The sequence below is a fragment of the Austrofundulus limnaeus genome, unplaced genomic scaffold (assembly GCF_001266775.1).
Source record: "Austrofundulus limnaeus strain Quisiro unplaced genomic scaffold, Austrofundulus_limnaeus-1.0 Scaffold1, whole genome shotgun sequence".
In the NCBI taxonomy this organism is placed as follows: domain Eukaryota; kingdom Metazoa; phylum Chordata; class Actinopteri; order Cyprinodontiformes; family Rivulidae; genus Austrofundulus; species Austrofundulus limnaeus.
In genome coordinates, this window is record NW_013952403.1 from 5,934,309 (window position 1) to 5,948,275 (window position 13,967).

The window sequence follows — 13,967 nt, forward strand, 5'->3', positions numbered from 1 at the left end:
GTATTGTCTATTTTTGTTGTTTATGTTTAGAAAATGTTATTTTTGTCTGTGATGGACTTGCGACCTGTCCAGGGTGTACCCCGCCCCTTGCACTGTGACTGCTGGATGGGTTATTTTTGTGATGATAAGCCTGAGTGGTCTGTTGACTGACTTTTGTATTTGTTCAAACAATTGTTATGGGCAAGTTACAATATAAAAAAAAGTTTGTCATAATCATGTCTTGTGATTATTTGACAGGAGTTTTACTTTTAAACAAAGTGTATTTAATTTAGTTATGTTAGTTATGATAGTTTAGTTATGATGTAAGTACAATAACAATTAAACCAAGATTTAGAATAATTATCATTTTGATGCATACATTGATAATGTCTGACTGGGCCTCGTGTCACTTTATGTTCAACAAATTTGGCCCTTAGATCAAAAAGTTAAGAACCCTTGGTTTATTACATGAGATGCTGCAAAGAGGAGAACAAGTAACTGACAGATAAACAAACGGAGAGCCGTGCTCAGTTGCAGAAATTGGGATTTGCACAACCAGGCGCTGCGACACGGCTCTGGTTCGGTGCGATTGCGTCACTGTTGGTGCGCACCCTCCTTCAGTGTGTYAAATACAAACCTAGCTTTATTTTTGTAAGCAGCAACCTGCTTTACTCCTCCAGCTCCTCTCCCATGGTAAGAATGAGTCAGAACAGAAGTCTAAACTAATTATTCACATGTCTAAGTTTATTGTGATGAAAAATAATCTGAATTAAAGTCTCATGGTCTTTTTTTACATTGTGTATTGTGCCTAGGACAATATCTGACGATTGGCTCTTTTAAATGAGAGTTGACAGAGAGGAGAAGGTAGAAACGACTCAACCTGTAACTGAAAATATGGATGGAGGACAACAGAGCTGCTTCATGGAAGAAGAACCTCAGCTTAGCCTGTTAGCCTTCATGTTAGCGCTGAGCTAATACTTACATACTGGCTGTGTTCAAAACAGCAGGCCGGGTCCTCCGAAGGCTGAATTCGTTGGCCGCATACGTCACAGCGCCGCGATGAAGGCCGTCCGAACCGAAGACTCCTTTGATGCGGCCGACAAACACGTCCTTCCTTTGGCCCATATTGAAGGACTGTTCCGATGGATCCCTCCCAGCCCACCATATCCCATGATGCATTGCGGCCCGACCGGAGATTTTTTTTATGCTAGTAATGGCGGACGAAGTGAGAGAAAAGAATATGTTTTAAATAAAAATATAGAGGTATAAAAATAAAAAACTTCAAGCGGTTGCAATTTTAATACTTTTATCGTTTGTATAGACGTGTTTTTAAATATTATATTTGTCATAAAAAAACAAACAAACATGCACCTACGGCAGGTCCATTAGTTCTCCAAATATTACCTTTAAGTTAATTTTATTGTTATGTGATATTAATAATACTAATATAATGATATTTTCTAATTTCGATCTAATTTTGCTTCTGTTTAGCGTCATCACGGTTGTTAGGCGACATGATGTACGCCGGGGTGAGGAGGGGAGGCTAGACCGTCCAAATTCACAGACACTTTTTTCCGGTCTTCACGGTTTAACAAGGACCCGGCCCACCTCGACCGGGTAGACTGGGTCCTTCAGAGGACCCGGCCTGCCGTTTTGGACACAGCCAGTGTGATACAGCGTTAGCGCCTCGAACCCTTACTGATCTGACCACCTCCGTCTGTTCAGAGGACACACAGGCAGTAACAGATCTGGAACTGTTGACTTCTGATTAGAATAATGTGACAGAGTGATTACTGACCCCCCAGCTGCAGGTTTCTTTAGTCCAACACCGTAGCTGGACTCATTCAGATTAAAATTCTGATGTGTTTGAGGATTTGAACATCAGTACTGGACACCTTGTATGAAAAAWTAGTTAGATTCCTTGGAATAAATGTGTGATTTAAACCCTATTATGTGTGAACTCCTCCTCTTCTTCCATCAGATCAACCTGGGCCTGCTGATCTTCTCTCTGTGTGGCTACCTGCTGCCAGGTTACCTGTTCTACTATCGCAGGACCCTCCAGAGACGGAGCACGCAGACCAAACAGCACCCTGGTCAGGAGCTGCAGGCCCTCAAAGCCAGCGAGGCCAACGGTCACATGCCTCACAGCAACGGCTACGCTGCACTTGAAGCCTAAAGARCAACAGCCGAAGACCAGAGGAACGGATTTATTTTAGCTCCTTCAAAACAAACACTAGCAGCCCGCTCATCCAGACAGCTTTAGGATTTTTTTTAAATTGTGCTCTTCTTATTGGTCACTGCCAGTGCCCCKTTTGTTTGTTTGTATGTTTGGAGAAAAGATGTGTCGTCCACTGTCGCTGCTGTTTATTTATTGTGATTCAGGTCCAAGAGCCAAAAATCTGTGTCTGTTTTTAAAGCCATAAACCTGAGCAGACACGGGGACAGGATTTCGGAATACTTGAAATAACCGCTGTCGTTTTCAGACACTAAAGATTCACGTTTTCATGTGCCTCTTTAAAACTCTTATTCAAAGCTTTAAAACATCTAAAAGTGGTCTGATTGGAGGACCATACAAACCTCACACACACAAGAAGTGGTGAACTCTTTAGAGAACATCTACCTCTGATTTCCTTTTATTGTCATTGTTCTGCAATAGAATCTTTTAACATCCAGTTAGATTTTAAGGAAACACTAATTTCAATTTGCAGAAAGACCTAGAACGCTTGTTTTGCTGCTCGCTGCGTCMGTTTTAGACCTTTTTTTCAGAAGGGGGCGGAGTCTCAATGTTGAGGATGACTCTTTGCTGCCACCWTGTCGATTTTTAGAACAATTTGAGTAAAACCGACAGATTTGTGGCAACTTTTGGTGTCGAAAGACGACTATCGGTGCCGGCCATCGACTTCCTGTAAGTTTGATTTAAACCCRTCCAGTAGTTCACAAGATATTTAGCTAAATATGAGTTTTTTGTCCTAAAGAGAGCGGATTAATTCAGCTTTAATATTCCAGAAYGTTTTACTTACAGGAAGAATAGACTTTAATAAAATATGGCACCGTGTGAATATTTTCACTTTGTACAGCTTTTTGCGCATTTTCTTTAATTCTAGCAACGAAAAGGGAAAAATGATTTTGTAGGTGGCTCTGTAGAACAACGCTCCAATGATTCTGTTTTATTCTAGCTCTGTATTGTGTTATTTTTAGCAAACCTTTTCTGTAGATAGAAGTAGGGCATGGATTTTCGTACATATTCTGGTTGTATTATATATATATATATAAATGGGTGTACAGTACATGAAATTTAAGCAGAGAAGTTTTTAGGCAATTTTACATCAAAAGTTTGTTTAGCAGGAAAGTAAGGAAAAAAGTAGCAACAAAATGTCATTTGTTGTACATAGAGCTTTAAAATCTTTTTAAAATGTTAATTTTTAACCATTTGCTTCCCTTTTCTTTGAAGTGTTTTTAAATGTAATTGTTTTTCAGTGTTTGCCTCCATGTCTGCCAAACTTTTTGCTTTTGTTTTCTCTGTAAACCAAAGTGGTCTCCTGGGACTGAATAGTTTATTAATCAGAGCAGAGTCTGCCCTCAGGAGAGCAGACAGGAACAAAATTAATTTAATCCTGCAGAACCGACACCAGGTTCAGGTTTTGTACGAGGTAGGAAAAAAATATCAGCATTTCAGTGACGTCTCAAAGAGTTTGAAGGTTTTCGCCTGACATGAGCTGTATTTCATATTTCATTATTTAAACACGTCATAAGTGGTCTGATTGTCTCAATCCTAATTCAGGCATAACTTTAATAATCTAAAGTTTTAATAAGTTTAATTTAGACTTGGAGCTCATCCGTTTCTGTCATTAAAGTGCTCAATTTCTGCTTTCAGTCAACAGGTGTTGCATTTGATAAATAAACGTTAAAACAGAAGCTGTGTGTGTGTGTGTGTGTGTGTACCTGATCACGTGACACCTCAAACAAAGATAATCAAAGTTTTATTTGATTTTGGCTTCGATCAAAAGGTATCAACAAAAAGGAAAGACATACGGCGACGACTCATCCTGTTCCTCTGTAACATCTTCACCTCCAACACACACACACACACACACACACCAGCCATTTGTTCCTCTCATAACACTTAATACATTGGTCTATAAAACACACATCCTCTTACAAAAAGCAAGCACACACAGTGGGTTTCTGTCTATCTGAGGCTGTTGCTGTTGGGCTGTGATCCAGCGAGGCCTGGGTGGTCGGGACTGTGGCGGTTCTGGATCAGGAGAGARAGAAAGGTTAAAGGCAGGTTTATGTTTAATGYAATTATCGTTTTGYTCAAACCTCTGAAATTGTGTTGTGAGATTTCATACGATGACTCAGCTACTACTACAGGTTTTACCACAGTATCCATTAGAGGTCTCAGTACCAGGTACAGTTTGGGTACTCGCCAACGCAGAGAACTTAAACGTTACCCAGTGGCTTAAAACATTTTATTTAGAGCAACGTGGTGCTCCTTATAGACCTACAGCCCCTCTGACTGAGCAAATCAACATTTATCTCTRCAAGTTGCAGCCATTTGTGTGTTTTCTGTGTTGGTCATAATGAATTGGTCAGATGCACGTCTAAAGATCATTTCCTGAAAGGTTCATTAAAACCTGTCCAGTAGTTTATGATATGTTACACTAACATTAACAACAACTTTGCTTTTCTTTTTTTAAAACGTTGAGGTTTTTTTTTACCTTCTTTTTCTTCTTGTCTTTCTTCTTTTTCTTGCGGTCGGGATCGTCGTCCCTCTTTTTCTTCTTTTTCTTGGGATCAGAATCCGATGGGGTTTCTAAAAAAATAAAAAAAAAAGAAGGTAAAAATAAAACAAATAAGTGACTTGGAAACATGTTACTTTTAAAAATCTTTTTGTATTTGTGTTTTTAAGACAGTTTGCCGAACCCTGTGGTAGTGGGTCTTGTGGTCGATGATGCTTGTGTTTGTGTTTGCTCTTCTTCTTCGGAGGCTGGATGTGCATCAGTCTGTACTGTTCTGGAAGCTGAGGAGGAAAAAAAAGACAAAAGAACACGCATTAGGAAAAAAAAACTAAATCTTGTGTGCATATTTAAGTCCATTTGTGAGGAAGTGGGTTAAGTGTTGGACTGGACGTACTGGTCCTGTGTGTAGCCTGAAGCCTGTGAGCAGAGCACCGGTCAGCGGGCTGAACGAGTTCCCGCACACCGGAGGCTTGTCGATCAGAGAGCGTAACGAGCTGCCGTCCTGAGTGCCGGGACAATCGATCATACCTGCAACACCACAGAAGAAAAACAAACTGAATTAAAGATAATGGGTAAAATGTGCTAAAATTAATCTWTGAACTACAACTCAAGTGGGTAAAAATATTTAAGCTTTTTCAGTAGTTTGAACAAACAACTGCCACAGAGGTTTTCAGACATAAAGTTACCTCTGTGTGCTGAACGCCAACAAACGTTCCTGTCAGTGTGAGCACAGCTAGCTGGTATCACTGAACCGCTACATAAATAATTAGGCTTTGCAAACGSTAAACCACTAAATATAAAAAAAGTAAGAGTGGGGGCAAATGCTAACTTATAACAGCTAATTCAAGGTAAGTCATTCAAACAGACATTTGCCTGATTAAAAGGGTTAATAAATGTGTAGTATCCACAGAAATATCARAATCTGAAACCACTGCAGTTAAAASCACAAACAGCTGAATCAGACAGTGCTAAAGATGACACACATGGAGYGTGACGCAGGCGTGCAGCTGCATGTCTGAGCACAGAGTTGTTTTGTTTTTGTTAAGAGAATCATTGATCTGATGGTTTCTGCTGAATTAAAAGCAGTAGTTGACATGATTCCACTAATCAGCCAACAATAGAAATATTCTTTTTTTTCATTTAATGATTAGCTTGAAATCTAAAACTAAAAACTGTACAAGATGATGTGGAGGTTTGAGGTGAGGACTCCAAAATACATCCTGACTACTACAGCTGTTTCCAAGATCAACCTGGAAATTTAACTTGCTCATTGACCTGAATCTTTTAACAGACGTTCAACAACATAAGATAAATACCCACGATATCATGCTGCGTTCACACCGAACGCGATTTCAGCTTCAAAATCCAACGCTTCAAGTTGGTCGCTTGTGCACTTTGAGGTCATACGCAGGTCAGCTCTTGAAGCGCTGCACGGCAACAGCCTCCCCGCCCCTCCCTCCTCTGTCAGGCTCTGTTTAATGTCGGACAAGGAAGTGGCTTTGCTTTATTTACAGAGAGCAAGAGCATGTCACGTTCATCAGATAATTAATTCATAATTAATTCACCAGATAATTCAGAGACATTCTGAGTTTCATCACCCAGGAGCTGCGGGAGAAGCTCACAGCTCGCTTTCAGGACTATTTTTCCAGTCTGATGAGTCGCTGCCACGCATTGGTGAGGATATCTCYKKYMRGRMMMCSRMYKSMRGCACTYGATTTCAGCTAAAGAGCTCCTCTCCATCTGCTTCAGGTTAGTGGACATCATTCAGTAAACTGTCCCGTTGGGAAATATGTCGCTACGTCACACAGTGGAGTCTCTGATWGGTTGATGCTGCGCGTCGAGCTGCAAAAGTTCAGATTTTCTAACTTCAGCGATTTGCGCCTCAGCGCGTCGAACGCTCAGATCGTTCAAATCGCGCTGCTCTTATCGCGCTTGTGGYGCCGCAGCACTTCCCAGACGCTGACTGAAGCGCGTCCACCATAGACTTTGTATGTAAACCTGATGCTCCTGATGCTGAAATCGCGTTTGGTGTGAACGCACCATTAGAGGAGTCAGCCATAAAACTAAAGGATTATTCCTGAAAACAAACAAGTTTTGCTAAAACATTAAAACCTGGATTTTGAAGGTTGTGAGCTTTTTTAGTTGCTGGGATCTAGACAGTTTTTATAGACTCATTTTAGCACAGATCTCTATAAAATAAAGGGGCAAAAATCAACATTTTCACTATTTTGCACAGCAGCCTGAGCTCCTTCTGCCAGCACAGGTCATAAATGTTGCCTTGCTGTAAAATGTTCACTTCTCTCTTTTTGAAACTGTTGTTTTACCATCAACTTTGTATGAGCAGTCAAACAATGAAACTTGTTGTCTGTTTTGACCCAACACACAGGTGAGGTACACCCAGCAGGCAGCATTTTGGGAATAAATGTCTTGCTCAAGGACACCATGACCATGTGGGAGGGGGAATCCCAACCGCAACCTTCCAGTCCCAAAACAGATGCCCTACTATAGAAAAATCCTTTATTTATTTTAGTCCCCCCAGCTTCAAGCATTATCCATCCGACCTGATCACCTTCCAGTAACACACCTGGTAACTCTGGCAGGAAGTTGCTGAGCTTCTCCTTCACTTTCTTCCCACAGAATTTGTTGTAGGCGTGTTCCAGGTTGTAATGTGTGATGAGGTTGGTGTTTCCTGTCAGTTCATTTCCAACTACAAAACAGAAATTCAACTTCAATAACACAYAAACAAATTACAATTTAAAGTCGCGTTAATAACACGAAGCTAGAGCGAGTGACCAACCAAAGCTGAGAATGCAAGTTAATRTGCGAGACAAGAAGTTAAGGTTTGATTTTTGTGACAATAACTAACAAAAACATAATCTGTGAAAACAGAGTTGGCTGAAAAAGTATTTGTTRTATTACAAAACAAGCAGCTTTGTTTATAAAATTAAAACAGGGCTAACGTCGGGAATTAGCTTACCCCGTCAGCCTAGCAGCTGTTAGCCGCACAGCTTTGTTTACAAAGTCCTTATCAACTTTTAACRTCATGTAAATTAATTTAAACGACAAACAACGACTTCAGATGAGGTAAYAAACCGACATTACCGGGAAGTTCTCGCAGTAAATAGAAAGGTTCATTCATGGCTCCTGGTTTCCGCATAGCAGGCCCCTCATCCCCGAGCTGTGGTGGCATCTGCCCCGCCATGGAGACTTGATTTTGCGGTAAAGGTAGCGGGAGTTTCCCCGGTCCGAAACCCAAAGACAAAGACCCGGGCGGTCCCTGAGCTTCGTTTTGCCCGTACATAGTTGGGAACATCTCCGTCATGCTTAACGCTAGAAAAACATYTGGAGTAAGTGGAAAAAGCCGGTCTTGTTTAGCTTAAAAGCCCGTCTGCGTGATGGAGGTGAATCACCTCGTCTGCACTCAAAACTACTCCGTTCCACCAGCCTTTGTGGCTATTTCGTTTCCGAGTTACCGTAATACAAGTACTAAACACGAAAGATAACAATTTACCGTAATGCAGCAAATCAACACGCACAATATAAATTTACCTTAGTACAGAGAATAAACACGCAAAATATAAATTTACCGTAATACACAAAATAAAAACGCACAGTAATGGGAACAAACATTCAAAATACTGTTATTAATATTTCACTTCTTTATTATTCAAGTTAGCACAGTAAACWAAATATGTACAGTTAAATAGTGGAAACAAACTAAAAGAAAAAGAAATCAAAAATAAATCACACAACAGCAGAGTGGAAAGAAGAAGAAACCTTTTCAAATTCTGCCACTGATGCCTGAAAACAAAAAAAAAACAAAAACATCTGTTAGCAACCAAGAAATGTTTTTCCTTGCAAGTCAATAATTTATTTTCCTTCACAGAATTTTAAAAAATAAAACTGCAATAATACCTATCAACTGTTGTATAATTTAAAAGCAAAAACTTTTTAAAAAGTCTTTTATAAACAGACACAAGTACACAAATCCCTTATTTCCTCACCTTCCAGTCTTCTACAGCTGTGGAAATACGTAGTTCAGTTTGAGCGATGCTCTCTCTACCCGCCTGAACCTTCTTTGCCAGGGTRGCATTCTCTGCTTGGATCTTTTTCAGCTCCCGCGCCACGTAGCCCTCCTGTTTTTGATAATAGGGTATCAAAAAGCTGCAGAAGTCCCGTTCGGGAACTCCACTTGGCCGCCTTAAAAAAACAAAGAAGTGGAAACAGTTACAGTTTGAAAAATGACAAAATGGAAATATTGCTGTGGTTGGGATTATTTTGTCTAAACAAATTGTTAATATGTGACTATATAAAGGACATACAGATGTGCTCTTAAAATAATTTGCAGAATAAAAGTGTGTTTTTAAAACGTGAAGAGTTTAGTTTCTGCTCTCTGACCATGCAGGCTCTGGATCATCCTTGGCAGCTGCCTCCAGCTTGTCAATTTCATTCAGTTTGAAGCTCARCTCCCCTTCTTCAATCAGTTTGGTGATGTCCTCCTAAATTAAAATCAGAATTTTAAATTAAAAACAAGCTAAAYAGTACCAACTGCACATATGGAGGAGGATGTTCTAAAAGACGCTTGTTTTTGAAGCTTTACTATATGAAAGRCAAACGTGGACGATACAGTCTTTGCCTGTGGCTTTGAAATGTTACTGGTGATATTCTGTGATTAATTAAAGCACAGCACTAGAAAACTACAAACGGGTTCAGTTTGTCATTCTCACCTGGATAGTTTTGCGCAGCTCCTCAGTGAACTGCTTGTGAATGCTCTCCATTATCCGAGGGTTCATCTTGTACAAAGGGCGAAACATGCTGGAAAACCCTTTAAAACTGAGAGGAAAGACGGTGTCAGACGTTGTGTTTTTTTTTTTTAGATTCATCTTTTGTTCTTCAGTATGACTGATTTAAAGAAAAATATCTAAACGACACCTGGTTGTAAAACAACAACCATCAATAAACAATTAATTTAAATGAACACAAACAATTTCAACAACCCACAATGGTCATTTTTAATCTAGACCATGTCGTAGTTTTATGCGTGCAYGACAATAAAACAAACCTGCATCACCAAGAACTTTGAAGTTCTTGGTGATGCAGGTTTGTTTTATATTTGATGATGACGTTCTTTGTGATGCATTTTTTCTGTTTGATGATTTTATCTGTTTGTCTGATGATTTTATCTGTTTGTCTGATGATTTTATCTGTTTGTTTGATGATTTTATCTGTCTGATGATTTTATCTGTTTGTTTGATGATTTTATCTGNTGATGATTTTATCTGTTTGTTTGATGATTTTATCTGTTTGTTTGATGATTTTATCTGTTTGTTTGATGAATTCAGGTTTTTCACAAAACCTGAATTCATCGATTTTGTGAATTCTGGCAAATAAACACTCGAGGAGGTGAAACGAGCATCAATGGTAGGACTTCTTACCAGCAAGGTGTTTTTAATAGAAAGTGCAATTTTAAGTTTTTAATTTGTGAAACTATAATTTTGTAGCTTATGACTATTTTATTTTTAACATGATTTTATGCAAAATATAATTACCTCATTCATTGTTGTTTTTTAAACTTTATTCTCGTTATCAGCCCTTACCCACATAGATGAAGTGAGCAAGCCACGACTTATTAAAAATATTAGATTATTTTAGCTCATACTGATAACTCCTTTAGTTTACAAGATGAACTAGTACTGTGGCGAGAAAACCTCTACCAAAACAAGATGAAAGCAGATCTAAAGCAAAGMTCTATTTCTCCTGATAAAATAAAATTAAAGCTTAAAAATRTTTATGAAAAATCTCATTCATTCTGAGGCAACATCAGAGTTTACATGTGACCTATGACCCGGCCGCGTCACGCATGCGCATTTGTAACTGTTTTCATTAATTCAGTTACAGCAAATGATAATTAACTTTTGCATCGTCATTTTCTCCATTAAACTCCCATCAAGCCGTCCACTGACGGATTACCTGGCCTGCTCCATGAAGTTGTTCAGGCTCTTCTGCATGACTTTATCGAACAGCTTGATCCGTTCACTCGCCTCTTCAGTCGGTTTTCCAGCCGCGTCCTGATTCGACGCCTCCGCGGGATTTTCCTCCGCTCTCTCTTTCTCAGAGGAACCGCTTTCACTCGTTTTTGCCATCTCATCTGGAGCTGAAACGCTTGTTTCTTTCATTATGTGACTAAAGCCCTGTTTTTGACTCGACCCGCCAAAAACACACTACGGCAAGCCGCAGTGACCAATTCAGACGACGTAAGCCAAACGTCATTTTCGCGCATGCGCACTCCATTCCACCACTCAGCACTGCCGTTTTTTTAATTTCTCCTCCATGTTCGTCCTAGTGGTTCGTTCGTCCTCTCTGGAAACATGGGTTTAATCACAGGAGTTTGTACCTTTCTGTATCACCTACCACAGATTTACAAATGGCTGCTGAAACCGTATTATATAGTTTCGTTTTTCATGACCATCGCCTTCCTGGTGGTCAGAAAAGCCCCCGGATTATGCGAGCACTTGTCTTCGGAYCGYGAGGACGGCAACTCCTGCGACTTTGACTGGGTAAGCGTGATGAAGATGACGATGAAGATGGTGTTGCACTGCTGCAGAGTGGTTGTTAAATATAGTCTGAGGTTTAATGGGTTTGTTTTACAGAGAGAACTGGAGATACTCATGTTCCTCAGTGCGATAGTGATGATGAAGAACAGAAGAGCCAGTGAGTATTATCCCAAAACCCTGTCGAAATACTGATGTTTTTGTGTGTAACTGTTAAAATACCTGACCTGAGAGCAGCAGTAAGACCCCCACACCCAAGTGATTCATCATAGTCTTTGTTGTGTAAACATTACAGGTGCAGTGTGATCCCACCCCCTCTTTCACCTTGCTCAGTGATCTGAAGGTTATAAGTCATTAACCTCCTCCTTTCTTCTGTTCCTCAGTCACCCTGGAGCAGCACATCGGCAACCTGTTCTTGTTCAGTAAAGTGGCCAACGTCATCCTCTTCTTCAGGCTGGACGTCCGTCTCGGCATCCTCTACCTGGCGCTGTGTGTAGGTCAGTGGTTTTAACGCACACGCCACATGCCTGCCGACGAGTCGCCTCCGCCTTCAGAAGATGCTGTTTCCTGTCGCCCAGCAGGGATGAACTGTACAACACTAGGGTTGGGTGATGTCGGCACACGATAATCACAATTGTTCTAAAATCATACTTACTAATCATCGGTCGAGCTAACACATGTTAAATTAGCACAGTTTGACTTGAAACGTGGAGCGGTGGCATATCTTTATTAACCCTTTATAACCACATCAGGGATTCTCACCATTTGCTGCACGATCGTTTGTTACCTCATCTTCTGGTTTTCGTTGTACTCTGGTCTGTGGCAATGTTTAAACCAGTTTGTAGTAGGGTTGTGACAACACATCAGTCCACATTTATATAATTTAATGTTTAATGATTCAGTTGCATCAATGCAAAACAAAAACGTCATCATATGCTTGATGTGGATCGGCATAATTTGTGTTAGATGGATACATGATATCACTAAATATCAATCGCAGACATCCAAACAAATCTATAGAATATTGGATTTTGATGAAGATGGTGATATATTTGTAGTGTTACACACATGTTAAGGGCTCACACGCTAATGGTGCARTGGTACACAATCATCACGCTGCAGTTATCGTAAAGTGATAAATGTGCATTGGGGACAGTTTTTCTGCTGATTAGTCGTATGTGATTTTGCCAGCGTAACGCCTTCTCCTCACACTTTAAAGCTACATAATCTGTCTGCTCCAGCTCAGTTATCGCACTTTGAAAATGTACTCGTTTTCTCACGTACAACTACAAACTTCCTGATATTTTTACTGGGGTTTCATGAGATCAGTCAACACAAAGTTGAGGGTAACGGTGACGTGGAAGGAAAATAGAAAAACTTAAATCCAGTGAAACCAACGGGTCACCTGGTTGTATTTTTTTCCTGTGTTTGTTTGTTTCTACTGTTAGCAAAATATCTCGACTAGGTTTATTACTTCCTTTTAGGAAGTAATCAGTAGATAGAATATTACAACAGGGACTGACCAACGTTGTTTTCTTTTTTATATGGCTGATAGATTTGTTGAAATCAAGGTGGCCAATGGCTGATTTGAAAAAAAATTAACAACTATGGCTTAATTAGAAAACATATTTAACCAACTGTAGAAGAACTCRTACTCCTAAAAATAATATATAAAATAACATTCTCATAAAAAATTGTTTTTATTATCCTACTAGGTAATTATTATTTACAGTTATGTCTGATTGATGTTTTTTTTAATGGCCACAATCGTCTGATTAATTGATTTATCTCTGATCTACAAGTGATTAACCTTTGGAGTTTGTTCAATTCAAGATGGCTGCCATTAGTCAGAACAAAAACAGATTTTACTCAGAGACACTGAGCTAAAGGTCTGATGTGGTTTTAGCTGAGACTCATCCTCAGCATAAACATTTACGTTACAACTCAGTGTAAACTAACCTCCAGTTTTAAGAAATGTAAAACGTTTAAAAACCTGTTTTCAATCAATTAATGCAAACTTTGTGTTTGTTTTGTTTGCAGCGTTTGTCATGACCTGTAAGGCTCCTATTTACATGGGCCCAGAGTACATCAAGTACTTCAATGACAAGACCATCGATGTGAGTTTTTATTTATTTCATTAAGTCTTTGGATGTGGAGTGTTCCCTCAGACCTATTTTAAGTTCAAAAGGAACTGAACTAATGAGGCACAGAGAAATATTGTTTCACATACAACTTTGTGGGGTGTTAAAAATATTCACAATTTAATAAGATGTTAAAAATCTGAATCTCCAGCTGTAAAAAAAAGGCATAAAAATTCATAATTATTGGAGTTAAACCTCTGTTACAGTTACCAGATGTAACTCAATATTTGATTATAATATGATTTAAGATGGTAGTTTCAGCTAAACGAGTTTATGCAAAACAACTCAGCCAGTTTTACAGACATAAGCCAACAATTCCTGTAGTATTAGCTGATGCTGCGTTCACACCAAACGCGATTTCAGCATCAGGAGCCTCAGGTTTACATACAAAGTCTATGGTGGACGCGCTTCAATCAGCGTCAGGAAGCGCTGCGGCGCCTCAAGCGCGATTAGAGCAACGCGATTTGAACAATTTGAACCATCTGAGCATTCGACGCACTGAGGTGCAAATTGCTGAAGTTAGAAAATCTGAACTTTTGCAGCTCGACGCGCAG

General features: G+C 39.6%; 4 protein-coding genes across 4 annotated transcripts in view; 2 read left to right on the forward strand and 2 right to left on the reverse strand.

Moving 5' to 3' along the window:
* slc43a1a (solute carrier family 43 member 1a) overlaps positions 1-3,894 on the forward strand; it is a 35,140-nt gene extending 31,246 nt beyond the window's left edge. Inside the window, exon 15 of the mRNA XM_014006851.1 lies at positions 1,961-3,894. Within this exon, the coding sequence (XP_013862305.1) occupies positions 1,961-2,155 (195 nt within the window). The 3' untranslated portion in view covers positions 2,156-3,894. The remainder of the gene's footprint in view (positions 1-1,960) is intronic.
* A 48-nt stretch (positions 3,895-3,942) lies between these two features.
* On the reverse strand, positions 3,943-8,181 carry med19a (mediator complex subunit 19a). The gene is made up of 6 exons (XM_014006878.1): positions 7,824-8,181; positions 7,306-7,428; positions 5,116-5,249; positions 4,906-5,002; positions 4,701-4,795; positions 3,943-4,234 (listed from the first exon to the last, which is right to left on the reverse strand). The coding sequence occupies exons 1-6, from the start codon at positions 8,041-8,043 to the stop codon at positions 4,169-4,171; spliced, it is 735 nt and encodes a 244-aa protein (XP_013862332.1). The 5' UTR covers positions 8,044-8,181; the 3' UTR covers positions 3,943-4,168.
* Positions 8,182-8,360: 179 nt separating this feature from the next.
* Positions 8,361-11,019, reverse strand: pmf1 (polyamine modulated factor 1). The gene is made up of 5 exons (XM_014006890.1): positions 10,692-11,019; positions 9,449-9,554; positions 9,120-9,220; positions 8,726-8,921; positions 8,361-8,522 (listed from the first exon to the last, which is right to left on the reverse strand). The coding sequence occupies exons 1-5, from the start codon at positions 10,895-10,897 to the stop codon at positions 8,466-8,468; spliced, it is 666 nt and encodes a 221-aa protein (XP_013862344.1). The 5' UTR covers positions 10,898-11,019; the 3' UTR covers positions 8,361-8,465.
* Positions 11,012-13,967, forward strand: part of tmx2a (thioredoxin-related transmembrane protein 2a) — a 5,023-nt gene continuing 2,067 nt past the window's right edge. The window contains exons 1-4 of the mRNA XM_014006867.1: positions 11,012-11,278; positions 11,372-11,432; positions 11,656-11,769; positions 13,313-13,389. Of these exons, the coding sequence (XP_013862321.1) occupies positions 11,090-11,278; positions 11,372-11,432; positions 11,656-11,769; positions 13,313-13,389 (441 nt within the window). The 5' untranslated portion in view covers positions 11,012-11,089. The remainder of the gene's footprint in view (positions 11,279-11,371; positions 11,433-11,655; positions 11,770-13,312; positions 13,390-13,967) is intronic.